Below are 14,747 nucleotides of genomic sequence, written 5' to 3' on the forward strand. Positions count from 1 at the left end.
GAGTTCCCTGTTAGAGCTAACAGAGAAGACACATGACATCTTCTGATATAATGTGAAGGTAATTAAGTCAACCATGGGGAAAGAAGCCCAGAAGAGAGAGACACAGAAAAAGATGCAGCACCATTATCTCAGGCCACGAATCCAGCCATACTTATACTTCCTGGTGATGTGAGCCAATACACGCTCTTTTTAGTTCAAACTAGTTTGACATGTATTCCTGTCTCTTACCCAAGAGTCCTGACCAATACAATGTATCAAAAGGTTTTCATATTATTAAATATTCTTTAGATACAGTTTGAACTACTGACATAGCATTCTATTGCATGGATATACCATAATTTATTTATAATTACCTTATTAGTACTAATAGTATTAGTATTCCCCGACTATTGATAACTTGGTGTTATTTCTAATTATTTACAATGAAACACATTACATTTCTTTTAAAAACCTCAACTGTACAATCAAATTCCATCTTCATGAAGACTACATACAGAACTCCAAATGTGTATGCAGCATAGAAAACATTGGCTCAGACTTATAAAAAAATGTATTGTTTGAAAATCTATTCGTAAAGATCTCCAACATTTCATTTGTCAAGCATTAAGTTACTGGAACAAGCGTCTCAGAGGAAAATAATCTGTAACCTCCTGGCTCCTAATATGCACAATGAATGACAAGTGAGAACCTTTATACTAAACACATAAATCCCTAAAGCTATTATTTTGCCCTTGTCCTATATTAATCTATCACTTCTTTTTCAAATGAGATTATATATTCTATTCACATCAATTCAAAATCTTTTTTAAAAATGGAAATTAGTGTTTTATTTTTTAATTTGCTAAACTATGTTCTAAGGTTCTTTATAACATGAGAAACTAAAGTTCAAGCCATCATTTGTGTACTGATCTTGTTAAAAGGGTGACAAATAAGAGATTCTGCAAGATATACTATAGCTAAGACTCATTTCTCACGTCCCGAAAAAAGTAGACAGAAAGGAAGTAGAGTATTAAAACTGCTATATATTAAAACGAGAAACAAACTAGTAAACATTCATTCACTAACCACAACTACGAACTTGACTGACTAGGGGAATAATAATGAGGCTCACAGCTTGGAAATATATTTAGCCAAGTGGAAGTATTCCACCCTTTTGACAATTTTTTTCCTTGTAAGACATTTAAACGCAAATATACAATGCATTACCTATCACAGGAGCTACTAAAGAATAACTTTTGGGGCGGACCAGTGGCTCAGTTGGTTGGAGCTCGTGCTCTCAACCACAAGTTGCCGGTTTGACTCCCTCAAGGGATGGTGGGGCTGCGTCCCCTGCAACTAAGATTGAAAAACAGCAACTGGACTTAGAGCTGAACTGCGTCCTCCACAACTAAGATTGAAAAGACAACAAACAACTTGACTTTGAGCTGATGGGTCCTGGGAAAAACACACTGTTCCCCAATAAAGTCCTGGAAATACACACTGTTCCTCAATAAAAAAGCCCTGTTCCCCTTCCCCAATAAAAATCTTAAAAAAAAAAAAAAAAGAACTTTTGGCATGAAGTCAGTCTGTTTTAAGCTCTCTAAAAAGATTATCACAAATACTAAGCAACTTCATGTTAGAATGACTGGACTGTGGAATTACAATGAATTTATCAACAGCTTTATTAACTTAATGAATGGCACTATAGTTATTTAGTATTACTAGACCAGCAAATAATTCACAAATCTGTAAAATTAGCACTGGATTAAAAGGCATCTACCAGTACCACTTCCTACTTCTCCATTCATTGCCACATAAATTCCTATGCTTAGAAAATGCCTGCTTGTGCTTCTAATAAAACTAAAAAATATCTTAGAAGAGGTCAAAAATACTACATTCATTTTACGTTTGTTTCTTCTTTTTTAACCAAGTTTGCTTTCTTTTCTTTTAGATCTTGGGCACAAATTATTATTTACCTTCTTGGATTAAAAGAGTATAGTTTTATAAACAGAGTTTTACTTCTTCCAATAGTATCCTAACTACCTGTTTCCACTAGACGGGGCAAGAACAAAAAGTAACTTAGGGTATTAAAATTTATCAACAGACAACCTATAAAAATATGTTGAATATATCTGTGGTTAGAAATCCTCATGGCTTTAGTTAACATTGTGACTAAAAAGAGGTGATGGCAAAATTTCCAACAAACCATACATTTTTTAATAAATAGAAGTTTCCCTAAAACAGCAAGTCAATTCTGTAGACTCTTTAAATCCCCCAAAAATAAACAAACAAAAAGGGACCCAGGCAAATAACTATTACAAAAAACACCCAAAACTTCTCTTTTGGCAACATGTAAGCATGAAGCAGCAACCAACACCCTTAATCCTTTTTCTTTTTTTAACATATAATGTTTTAAGGAAATTAACTACGGAAGCAAAAACTAAATTACTAAATAAATTGTATGCTACCAAAAGAGTTTATTAGTAAACAGAGCATAAAAACTTTCACTACTTGACATCTGCTTGGGAATCCAGAATGGTATCTACGTAAGAGAGACAATGGGAAGAAGAACAACTATTTAACAGAACACTGGGGGAAACTTTTTTCATTTAATTATATAGTGTAAAATCTTACTTTTTTTGATTAAGAAATTTTTTAAAATGTTAAAAAAATATATGCAGCTTTATATTGTACATGTCCTATAGGTCTTATATACTACATGTATAGGATGGAGAAACATAGCCAAGTTAAATAATGTATGTTTAATTAAAATTCTTGCAAAAACTGAGTACTTCATGGGACAATAAGATTCTCATTGCCATTCCTACATTACTACATTCTTAATGATGATCTTCAAGTTAATCATAGTGTCAATATGTCATGTATGTGTTTAATAAACTGTTATTGCATGGTAAAGAGATAAGCAGAAACAGTTAAAAACACAAACTGAAAATGCAAACATATTTAAAACGAATACTTCCATAATTACAAAAATACCTGTAATATAAATCATGTAATAAATAAAATGCGTAAGATATCACAAGTAACACATTCTTAATGAACTAAAGGCACTGCCTACAACTGGTTTGGTTTGCACAAACTAAAATATAAGACAGAAATCATAATTATTAGCAAAACTCTATTATCTAACTTTAAAAATTATCAAAACCTCTACTATGACTTTCAGGTAATAGTAAGCATTTCCCTCCCCGTTTTGCAAATGTGTCTTCTTTTAAAATAGAAAAATCGGAAATGACTTTACAAAGAAGTTTTACACAAATTCAAAAACGATTATTAGTATCTTGAGAATCTCTGGCACTCAAAAGATAACAGGAGCCATACTTCCCCAAGCATCTACTTCAAAACTTTACAATAACGCAGCACCATGAACCAAGCACAAAAACGCCTCCAAATAAAAAACAGCTGACGTTAGTTCTTGGTCCAGATAATTTTTCTCAGTTCCCCACACAGTTATTTTTTAATAGCAACCCGAAATGTTAAGCGTTTTCTTTAAAAACCTGCAAATCCGTTCATGAATTAAACCCCGAATATTTAAAAATGACCACTGAGCTATATAAATTCGTTTATTTCTACACTGGTGATATTTTTCACTTAGAACACTAGGAAATTTCTAAGTCAAGAAAAAAGCCACTGGGTCAAATCCCCTTATGACCCTCTCCCCCGACCCAAACAAACAAAAAAGCAAAAACCTCCTCCCCAGCTTTTCTTTCTAAACAAAACTAGTAGTTCAACTACTGTGTTGTTTTATGTTTTTCAGCTACATTGCTCTGAATCCTCCACGACACCTTTCACGTACACCAACACGAACCCTGAACAAGACTAAGCTGTATTTCCAGGAGGCTCACAAGCGGCGTTTCTCGGTCAGGCCTGGGAACACTAAGGTCCCCCCGTCTTCAGACCCCTTTGCCAGCATCTCGCACCGGCTCAGTTCAAGAGTGAAGAGGGGCCCAGAACGCTGAGCCCGAAAGGGCAGAGCCGGGGCCTAGACCACTGCACGGTCCCCGAGGCGGCTCGCGCGGTGGGCAGGAGGTAGGCGGCACCGAGAACCGGACACCAGAAGCCAGGGCTGTCCCTGTAATCCCAGGAGGCGCTCGGACTTGGAGCGCAAGGCTCGGGACCCCCTACGCTGGTTCCTTTACCCTCCCCTCCCCCATGCTGGAGAAGCAGGGCCCGGGCCGGTGCGGGAAGGGGGAGGAGGTAAACCCGTCCTGTCACTGCACCCGGAGAGGCTGGAAGGAGCACATGTTCTACGGGGAGAGGCCGCGGCCGCCCCGGCCCCAGCTCCTAAAGCCAGACACCACCTCCAACCCCAGAGGTCCGTCTCCTGCGCCTCACCAGGTCGTAGTCCTCCTCATCATCGCACATGAAATCATCCTCCATGTCAGACATCTTGGCCGGGAGGGGGGGAGGGGGAGGAGAAATTGGAGACAACCTCCTCCCACAATCCTTCGCGGCTCAGAGGCGTCACTGCCAGCTTCTCGCGCTTAGAGGAGCTGAATATTTCCTCCCGGAACAAACGCGCTCGGCTTTGAGAGGATTCGCTGGGACGCTAAAAGGGAGTGCACCGCTTTCCCTTCCTGCGAGACGTTTGGTGCCTTAGCAACTAAACCTAGCAACTGGGGAATCATCAAGTGGTGCGAATCTCAGCTGAAGGGCCGCGGAAATCTTGCGCTCGGGTCGAGTAGATTCCAGCCTCCTAGGCAAGGGAACTGTCTCTTCCCTCGCCTGGGACTCTGGAACCATCTCATTCTGGTGAAAATAAGAGGCAGCTTAGGACCAGAAACCTTTCGCGGAGAAAAGGCTGACATGCCCGTCCTATATGACAGGTATTATTACTTCTGCCATCATTATCTGTATGAGTTTAGCTTACACACTGAGGTGGGTGTTCCTGTGATGTTTGGAAACCTCAGCAGTACAGTTTTTATGTAATGATTGTTATATATGTAGACAGCAAAACGATTCTGTGGATACCCCAAATCAGTTAAGCATCAATCAGTCGAGGCCCCCCAAATCTTCAGTTGTTTAATTAATTATAAACTGACCTTTACTGCCCTTGGGACCAAATTAAGGTAGCAGTTAACGGCTGGATTTTAAAAATGTATTATTATTAAACAAAATCATTAGCATAATTAGGAATAAGAAAATGAAATAAAGGGGAAAATGGTGCTTTTCAAACAGTTATATGTTCTATATAAACTTCCAGTTTTGTCCACTTGAACCCACAAAATTTATGTAGTTACAGCACGTATAATTTCGGATTCGTTTTGCACCTAGTTATGTAATAGCATAGGACAATGTATACAATATATTCTTGACAATGATTATTTTAATGATTGTGTAATCTTTCCATTGAATGTACCAATGCACCTTAATTTACTTAAGTATGTCATGAAGCATACATTTAGAATGTTGCAAAAATAACACTATCTTAAACAGTTATGCAGGGAATATCTTTGTCATTTTATTTCTTCTTAGAAAAAAAGTCAAAGAAGAGGAATTAACTGGCTGGATTTTTTAGTAATCACTTGAATTGACCTATTTTTGTCATAGTTCCTAAAATTCATATAACAATATTCCCAGTGTTTTCCTCCCGATGTTTTACTATGAAAATTTCAAATATACAGAAAAATTGAAAGAATAGTCCAGTGAACATATGTATACCCACTATGAACGTTATTTGTGTGGGTGTATGTATTTCATAAATGAATTGAAAGTAAGAAGCAGATATGATGACATTTCACTTAAATGCAGCTATGTGTTTCCTAAAAATAAGGATATTTGCTTATGTAATGACAACATCATTATTACACTAAGAAAACGAATCATTCCCTGATATCATCGAATAGCCAGTGCATATTCAAAATTTCCTTATTAAACATAGAATTTTAGAATTGGAAGAGCCTTTAATGATGTCACTTTAGAGTCCAACGCTTTCCAAGCATGGCAGTTTATTAGATTATAACTTCCCAAATCCCATAACAGACATTCTGATTCAGTAGGTCTAGGGTAGAGTTCAGGAATCTTTACTTGTAACCTTAAAACAAAATCTCCCTATGACTGGGGTGACTATACATCCCAGTTTGCCTGGGACAGCCCTGTTTAGTACTGTTGTCCGAGAATAATTATTAGCATCCGTCACTCTCAGAAGTTTGGCCAATAAGTCACATGGTTACTCTGAAATCCATAATTCTTCAAAAGAGAATCCTTTTGGATTCTCTTCAAAAGGCGGTCAAGAGCTTCATTTGCTCAGAGTAATCAGAGCTACTCAGTTTTGCTTTTCAGTCGATAGAGCAATTTTGAAATTATTAACCATGTTTGTACTAACCACATATATAAAACTGCATGTTGATTTACATTGAATTTATATAATTTGCTGCTTTTTAATGTAATTACTCCTATGATGGGGAAAGAATTATTTAAGTAATAATTCTAGGAACATTAGGAAAAATACAGCTAAATTTTGAGCATAATATCTTTGGCCATCACCAAATTTACAAATTCCAGTCTGGAAATTCGCTAAGAGAAATTAAAAAGGTCTTCGCAGTGCTTAGCACACTGCTTAGGTACACAAGTGCAATGAATGTTTGTTGAATAAATAAGCATGTTAATTAATCTTCCTGTGCAGAGAATGCCCTTTATATCTCGACACATCAAAATCTTTTCTGTATTTAAAATTTCATTTAAATGTCACCTCATTCACATAGCCTAAGCTGAATACTTTGTGCAGCATGACATTATGTTTTTCTCGACATCAATTTTATTAAATGATAAACAATAGACAATTTTTTATTTTAATGGTGTATTGATTTGACATGGAGTCCTTGCAGAATGTGGATCCTATATTTTCAAAAAAACATTTTACAGTAAAGCTTTGTTGAGGTATAATTTGGCAGCTTTATTGAGGTACATTAAACTACACATACTTAATGTGTAAGTTTGATGAATTTTAGTATATGTGTATACCTGTGAAACTATCATCACCACAACCAAAATAATGAACATATTTATCACTGCAGAAGTTTCCTTTTTGCCCACTGGTAATTCATCTTCTTCCTTCACTCAGGGAAAGAATTTTCTCTTTCAAAGGCAAACTGGTGACTATCTGTGGTTATTGGTACATATCCCTTGATTTTACCAACCAACATAAGTGGTTTATCAAAATGTTATTTCTACCTACATTTAATACCCACTCCTTCCTGAGAGGAGTTCTGATAAATGCAGTTTGCATGATCTTATACATTTCCACCAAGATTGATGTCCTTGCCTGGTTAGTCCTTCTTTTAATCTGCCTCAGTCTCTTCAGAGTAAATAAAATGATGTATGTAAATGGATAGTGCTTACAAAGTATTCAATAAGTGTGTCATCTTTCACTGAATCAAACTACTCATAATAACCCTTCAGCATGCTCTATACTGCAATTACATCTTTCATCTCTAAAATTGTCATAGGGGGAATATGCAAATTAGGCATGCTCGGAGTTTTCATCCCTTACATTGACTTTGACCTTGTAAAAATGCCTCTTATAAAAATGCGGTTATGCAATTTTAGCAGTATTATTGTTATCTGCCGTCTTTGGTGTCTCTCATGCCCACTTGTTTTTATTCTCACACAAAATGGTGACCAAACTTCCCTAGTTTTGTGAAATTAAATGATGTGTGGTGTGGAGGCAAAGCTAGGGGTTGACGCAATTATAATGTACTGTAATTCCAAAGTTATCTTTCTTTTTTTTACTGAAATCTATAAGTTCTGTGAGTTTGTTTTGCATCAATCCTCCCTCAATTCTCCTGTGAGCTAAAGTAGCAGAGACAGTTCTCAGCTAACCATTGACAAGAACAATTTGTGCTTGGGAACGCTGCAGCTGCCCTCTCTGCTATTCCTCATGCAACTTGCTTTCCATCTTGGAGATCGTCAGACTTCTGCTATTTAACAGAATCTGCTTCAGGTTCCAGAGACAACTTTTGCCCCTTTTTGATTCATTTTAAATCAAAGTTCCCCCCCACCCCATTTCCTCCAGCTTTTGCCTATTTTTTGGAATCTGTACTTATCTTTTCTCTACCCCAATCTACTGTCCCACCCTCATTTCCATCCCCAATTAAGGACTTAGTTTGAGACCTCAGGGTTCTGGATTCTGGTAGAGTTATTAGTACTATTCCTGCTGCATTATGGCTTAGATTTACTTTTATGGATTTATCTGAGAATCAAAAGTTAAAAAAAAACCCTTTTCTCTATAAAATGCAACATGCTTAGATGTTATAGGTTGTTTTGACATCCTACAACAATTGATCCCAATTGCTTTTCCTAGAAAAATAAATTCTTGAATTATGCCAGTCCCATGAGAACCCTTACACATGTATTCCCCCTCCCTCCAAAAAGAGAAGAAAAAAAAATCTTAAAATAATAATTGTAACTATTTATTGAAGTGGGCAACATTGGATGGTTATGACAAAATAAGATGAAAGTATTTTCAAGTTTGAACATTCCTGGTACTATATTTAATTTCTGGGTGAAGAAAATAAAAGGAAAAAAAACATATAGTTTTAAATTTGGTCAATTTATCTGCAATTTGGCCAGTCTAATGTATACTTTAAGCTTGAAATTCAAACTTCTAATTTCAAAATCAAGTTAATCTAAATTTTTGGTCATCAGAGCAAAAATTTCTATTTGTGGAATGCGTACTATATGCAGAGTTTGTGCCAGTTTTTAGAATCAATTCATTTATTTAGTGAAATTGCAATTTGCCAATAACAGAACTTTTTATTTATGTTTATTGATGTATCCTAATGCTTAGAATAATGCTTAGAACATAGTAGCACCTTATGAACATTTATTAAATGAATGATAGAACAATGGGTGAAACATAAAATGTAAATTCTTGTGGTGGAGACATAATAAATACAAACATCAATAAATAATGAATGCAATATCAGATAGCCATAAACACAACAAACCAGATTTAGGGGATAGAGAATGATTACAGGGTAGATTGGGTGGTTTTAGACTCTTTATAACAACTCTGTGAAGTTGATATTTTTAGCTCTCCTTTACGGAGGAGAAAATTCAGACTTGTCCAGGGTCACAAAGTTAGTAAGTGGTTGGGTCACTCTAAGCCAGGTTCATTAATGTATTCCTTCATTAAACATTTTCGGAGTGCCTGATAGACCCTGAGCCAGAGTCTAGATATTTACTGTCCAATGCAGCAGCCACAGCTTCCTAGTTGGAATTGAGATGTGCTGTCAGTGTAAAATGTACACTGGATTTTGGAGAGTTCCTATGAAAAAGTAAATAAGTAAATCTGAATAATTTTTTTATATTGATTACATGTTAAAATGATATTTTGGATATATTGGGTAAAATATATATTATCAAACTTAATTTCACTTATTTCTACTCATTTAAAAATGAATTATAGAAAATGTAAAATGGCATATTTGGTTTATATTGCAGAACCCGATTCAGTGGGTTTGGGCCCAAGATCGTACATTTCTGATCAGTTCCTAGGTGATGCTAATGTTGCTGGTCTGAGGACCACACTGAGTAGCAAGGCTGTGGCCTAGATAGACCAGAAAACCCACGAGTCGTAACAGTGCTGGTGGGATCGTTGCTATGCTGGGCGCAAGGGCGTGTTTAGAGGCTTAGCTGTTGTTTTTCACTCTGCAAAACAACCTATATTCTGTTAAAGCATTTTTGCCCAATTTCTGTTTCTGTTACATTGATATATAAAAGATTAGCATACTATGTTTAACTATGTAAATATATAGTTCTCTGCGTCATGAGTTTATCTTTTGCCCTTCCTTAAATGATTACGTGTCATATATATGTGTGTGTGTATATATATATATATGTATATATATATGTATTCTATATGCAGATGAATAAGGAACATCATAAACAAGACATTAAAGAAGTATAATATTTTACCATAATGGGAAAATACTCAAAATAGATTGCTGAAGTAGATTCTCCCAATTGTGAACAATACTTTTTTTTCTATTATAAGTCAAGACAGGAAATATTTTTCAGAAATTGTACAGACTAAACCTCAGAAATAACGTTATTTCAGATAAATGATCTATGGTCTTAGAGACTTAAGTTTTTTTGTGTGTGTATGTTTTTTTTTTTATTGGTTTCCGGTGTACAAAGCAATGTAATAGTTAGACATTTATCATTTTATCCTCACACAGTGACAACTCCCCTCCCCCCATCCACTATCCCTCTGACGTTGCACACAAGGACCAATAAGGACCAAAGCAATATCTTAAAATTGACAATGGAACAATACTTTTCAATTTCTTAAGATTGTTGGGAAGATTTAAAGGGATGATAATATAAAGTGCTTACTTAGCAAGAGGCCTGGCATAGGGAAGATAGTATAAGAAAGTAATGTAAGTTTTGTTTTTTGGTTTCTATTTGGGGTTATTTAGTAGTTTGAGAACCGTTATTTTTTTTAAACTTTTATTTATTTATTTATTTATTTATTTATTTTCATGCCATAAGTTTATTTACAAACATTTCTAGTATGTTGAGTTCAACAGTTTGATCCATTTTTTAAAGTGACTGCACCTCTTAAAATGCTCCTCTTCACATCTGTTTCATGGATTAAGTAAAACATCCTTATTTTTTAAGCAGCTGGTGTCTTACTATAAAGAAAGGTGCGGCAAATCCAGATCCAAAGTACAGAGTCATCATAACTAGCAACTGCCACTTGTTTTCCACTGAAAATGGCAAGTTCTTTCCTGGGCCCTCCTCATAGTGGCTTCTATGGACCACAGAGGTTGTGAACCTCCGGATGCTCTGTCCCAACATAGCGCTGTTGGGAGGCCTGCAAAAGGCGCAGAGACCGAACGGAGGAAATGGCGGTTCCTGCTTTTCTCATGACCTAGTTCCTCCTATATTTATTTTTTAAGTGTTTTTCCAGGACCCATCAGCTCCAAGTCAAGTAGTTGTTTCAATCTAGTTGTGGAGGGTGCAGCTCACACTGGTCACACTGGATACAAGGATTGAATTGGCAACCCTGGTGTTATGAGCATTGTGCTCTAACCAACTGACCTAACCGGCCACCCCCAAGAACAACTTATTTTAAGAACAATGTTTTACAAAAATCATAATGTATACATTTTAATTTTGGGACAAAAGTTACTAATTATTTCAATAAATTTTTTTAAGCACACTTCACTGGGGTCTCATCAAAGGTCACACACATTCAGAAAAAGGATGGGCTAGGAGTCTAGAGAACTGGGCTTTAATTCCAGCTCCATTATTTTGTCATTCTTTCCACTTTGGGCCAATCATTTCAAAACGGAGTTTTACTTATTGCTTACCAGGGTGCTTTTCAATCTATCAGTGTTATTGAGACTGCAATAGGAATGTATCCAAGATCCAAACTAATACTTTGCCATCAGGTTTCATTTAGGAAGTTAATATTTGGTCATCAAATGCACATTCAATAGGAAATATTCTTTTATGAAACAGAGTTTCTATATAGTCATTGTGTTTATTTAAAAATACTGTATAAAATGAGTTTGTTTGGGACTATTGAAAAAACAATATTTGCAAAACTTCAAAATTTAATTATTTTTCAATGATCATAAAAGGATATATTAGAAACATAGCTGAATAAAAAGTCCTTATTTTTCCATATTTACTGATATTTCGAATAACGTTCCTACAATTTTTTTTCTCGTTAGGTTCTTTCTCCATTCAAACCTATTTATAGAAGTGGTAATGATGCGTCCCCTTACTCAAGAGTGAACCACGATAAACATCATATTGGGATTTATTGGGGTTCCAAAAAAAAGATAAAATCACCTCATTTGTAAGTGATAAGGAGGGACTGAAATAATAGAAAGTAGTCCTGAGACTGGAATAACTTTGTTTCCATGGTGTTACATTTACAGTGACAAGTTACATTTACAGTGCAGCTGCAACCTTTAGCTGCACCCTTTAGCTGCACTTTGATATTAGCAATCCACACATTAGCCTTCATCTCCCATTTCCCCTTCCTTAATGTACTTATATACAAATTCTGGAGTGGCAATTTATTGAATCTCCTGGTTATGGTCCTGTTCCTAGTGTGTTGGTCATGGTGGCCCAAATTTCCTCAACTTGGAAACCTTGGGATAGGTGTATTGCTAACTGGCTTTGCTTGGATTTAGTCTCAGAATTCTGAGGTAAACGTGCACTAGAGAGTTAATAGACTGGGAATTTATTTTTTATTTTCAAACATTTAAGCAATCATAGGCGAGATCAGTATGGAAAGGAGATAAACATGTACAATTCCAGTAATGGAAGGGAGAGGAAGGAGAACCTCTGTTTTTCATCTTTTTGGACCAGTGTTTGATTTCTGTTCAGAGCTTTGAGCTTTCCGATAACCTTGGGAAGCCTCTAGTTCAGATGCATGCTCAGCCTTTGTGGTTTCTATCAGCCAAGCGTGCGATGTCAACTGTTTAAATATTAGAAGAGACTTAAATAAGAAAGAGCAAGCTTGAGCAGAGCTGCACATATAGTAGGGACTCAATATATATGCTAATTTATTGTGGGGTGTTTGATATATCTTCCATATATTCTGCTGCCAATTCATCTCTCCTGTCTGATGCCAGGTAACCTCCCAAGATCTGAGCAGCTAGAGAAGAGGAGATATGTGTGAATATGATAGTCAAATAGGAAAACATAACTTTATTTTCTGTGAGTGATTTCATTTTCTTTCTCAAGTGCCTCGTCTACCTTACAATAGTAGAAAGCAGCAGCAACTGTAACCATAAATAAAGCAAAAATACCCTTAATCTAGTTTCCAGGTAGACTCAGTCCAAATCTGTGATGTCCCAGTTAGAACCAATAATTCAGCCACAATCCGATTTAAAATATCTTCTCACATTTTCTCTCTCTCCTCAGACTTGGAATTTAATTCAAGTTTTGCTACCAGTTAGCAGTGTGACCTTAGGCAAGTCACTTCACCTTTTCAGTTGTTCATTCAGTTCATCTTACATATTGATTAAAAACCAACCTGCCAGCTACTAATCTGGGTGCTGGGGATACACAGTTCCTACCCTCAAGTTGCTTATCTTGTAGTGGTGGTAGTGATGGAAGTGGTGAGACAGACAATAAATAGATAAGAAAATAAACGTGCAGAACTTGTGAGAACTGTGAAGGAAGGAAAACAGTAAAATGGTAGAGTGATGGGGTGAGGATGGTGTTTCTTGATATTAGGGCATCTGAGATTTCTCTAGGTAACTGAGAAAAGAGGGGGTGGAACTGGGTGCTAAGAGCTCTTGCAGTTTTAAAGACGTATTTCCTTCTTTTCACCATTACTTGTATTCTAGAAAGGCCCACCAATGCCTCTATTCTGGAATAAATGCAAAATGTTTAAATCAAGTACTGCATCAGTTTTATACGGCCTGATTTTGAAATAATCTATATAAGAGGCAATAACCAAACATTTTAGTGTTTTGGGGGGAGTAGTTGCTGGTTATTAAAGAAAAAAACACACCCTAACTTAAAAAAATAGAAAAGCAACCCGAGGCGCCAGCATATAATACTCTACTCGGACTTATCCCCAGGGCGCAGAAAGAAAAGCTTAGTTTAGCTCGCGCTGGGCGCTGGGGCTTCAGCGAGTCCTGGGTCCGTACCTGACAGCTGCTGGGAGGGCACTGAACGCCGAGCCCAGCGAGGAGGAGCCAGAGGCGGGGCGGCCTGGAAGCAGCCACCTCAGCTAAGCGGCAGGATTTCCGCAGGGGAGGGCCGGTGTGGCCCGGAAGAAAGGGCTCCTGCGGCGGATGACTCCTGATCCTCGGGAGCTTTGCCTCGCCAGTTGAAAACTGCAGAAGGAAGAAGCATCTCGCGAAATATGGCCACGGAAGGCCCTGCCACATGTCGAGTCCAGGTGGCAGAACATCCCAGGTGGGGAAGAGGAGATTCCGCGGTTTGGGATCGCCTGCGTCGGCTAGGTGCTGACGGTGTCCAGGGCTTTTGGCTCTTCCCTGGGGCGCTCCTTTTGCCTCCGGGAGCTGACCGAATACTAGGGATTTTATAAGGCAGCATTGCTGGGCTTGCAAGGAAGACCACGCTGCACTTTCACCTTGGCTCCTACCAGGAATGTGTGTTTTGCTTCATCCATTTACATCCTTCTTTTCCCTTGCTTGTTGAGGGTGATACACTCTTCTGCAGGGCTTTAACAGAAATACCCAAATTAAGTTTGAACCCCTTCTCTGTCTTGCCTGCCAGCTAGCTGATAGTGCTTTTTAAGGTCCCCTTTCTAAAATAGTCCGTTGAAAATTCTAAAATAGTCCGTTGAAAAGAATCAAACACGCAACACAAACAAAAAACCAAATCCAAAACAAAACAAAAAACCCCTTGGTCTTTGCGTCCTTTTAAACAAGTCATAGAATCTATGAATTGTCACTTTGGAAATTCATCTGCTGCCAGTACCTCCCTACAGAATAACTAAAAGCTTAATGATACCTCTTTTCATTTGAGGACATCTGCAGATACTTTGTAGAAATACTTCATTCTGACATAGGACTGAAATCTAATAGAATGAAGTCTCTAACCTGTTACAGTTTTAGCCCTACAGTTTTCCTAATGTTGACTTCTCTCCCCCTTTGCTGTTTTCTAATTTTTACTTTTTTCCCCCTGTTAACTTTTTTCTCTAACAGTTAAGTCCTCAAGCTCTCCTTACTTCCTGGTGTGATTGTCATGTGACAGTTGACAGTATAACTTGTTGAAACTTGCAAATGTTTTTTTCACCCTTAAGC

At 37.2% G+C, this 14,747-nt stretch overlaps 3 protein-coding genes across 5 annotated transcripts in view; 1 reads left to right on the top strand and 2 right to left on the bottom strand.

Moving 5' to 3' along the window:
* The window catches only part of COPS2 (COP9 signalosome subunit 2), a 32,683-nt gene extending 28,232 nt beyond the window's left edge, over positions 1 to 4,451 (bottom strand). The window contains exon 1 of one of the 2 annotated variants that reach the window (XM_081049963.1): positions 4,336 to 4,451. In XM_081049963.1, the coding sequence (XP_080906089.1) occupies positions 4,336 to 4,389 (54 nt within the window). In that variant the 5' untranslated portion in view covers positions 4,390 to 4,451. The remainder of the gene's footprint in view (positions 1 to 4,335) is intronic. The other variant, XM_081049964.1, reaches the window with a different exon arrangement.
* A 79-nt stretch (positions 4,452 to 4,530) lies between these two features.
* Positions 4,531 to 14,747, top strand: part of GALK2 (galactokinase 2) — a 125,465-nt gene continuing 115,248 nt past the window's right edge. Inside the window, exon 1 of one of the 2 annotated variants that reach the window (XM_081049962.1) lies at positions 4,531 to 4,826. In XM_081049962.1, the coding sequence (XP_080906088.1) occupies positions 4,807 to 4,826 (20 nt within the window). In that variant the 5' untranslated portion in view covers positions 4,531 to 4,806. Of the gene's footprint in view, positions 4,827 to 13,672; positions 13,894 to 14,747 lie in introns of those variants that run through there. The other variant, XM_081049961.1, reaches the window with a different exon arrangement.
* On the bottom strand, positions 10,612 to 10,803 carry LOC308497633 (cytochrome c oxidase subunit 7C, mitochondrial-like; the record flags this gene model as incomplete). The annotated part of the gene is made up of 1 exon (XM_081048510.1): positions 10,612 to 10,803. One exon carries the CDS (start codon positions 10,801 to 10,803, stop codon positions 10,612 to 10,614), a length of 192 nt encoding a protein of 63 aa, XP_080904636.1.

The sequence above is a fragment of the Rhinolophus hipposideros genome (assembly GCF_964194185.1).
Source record: "Rhinolophus hipposideros genome assembly, chromosome: 5".
Lineage (NCBI taxonomy): Eukaryota > Metazoa > Chordata > Mammalia > Chiroptera > Rhinolophidae > Rhinolophus > Rhinolophus hipposideros.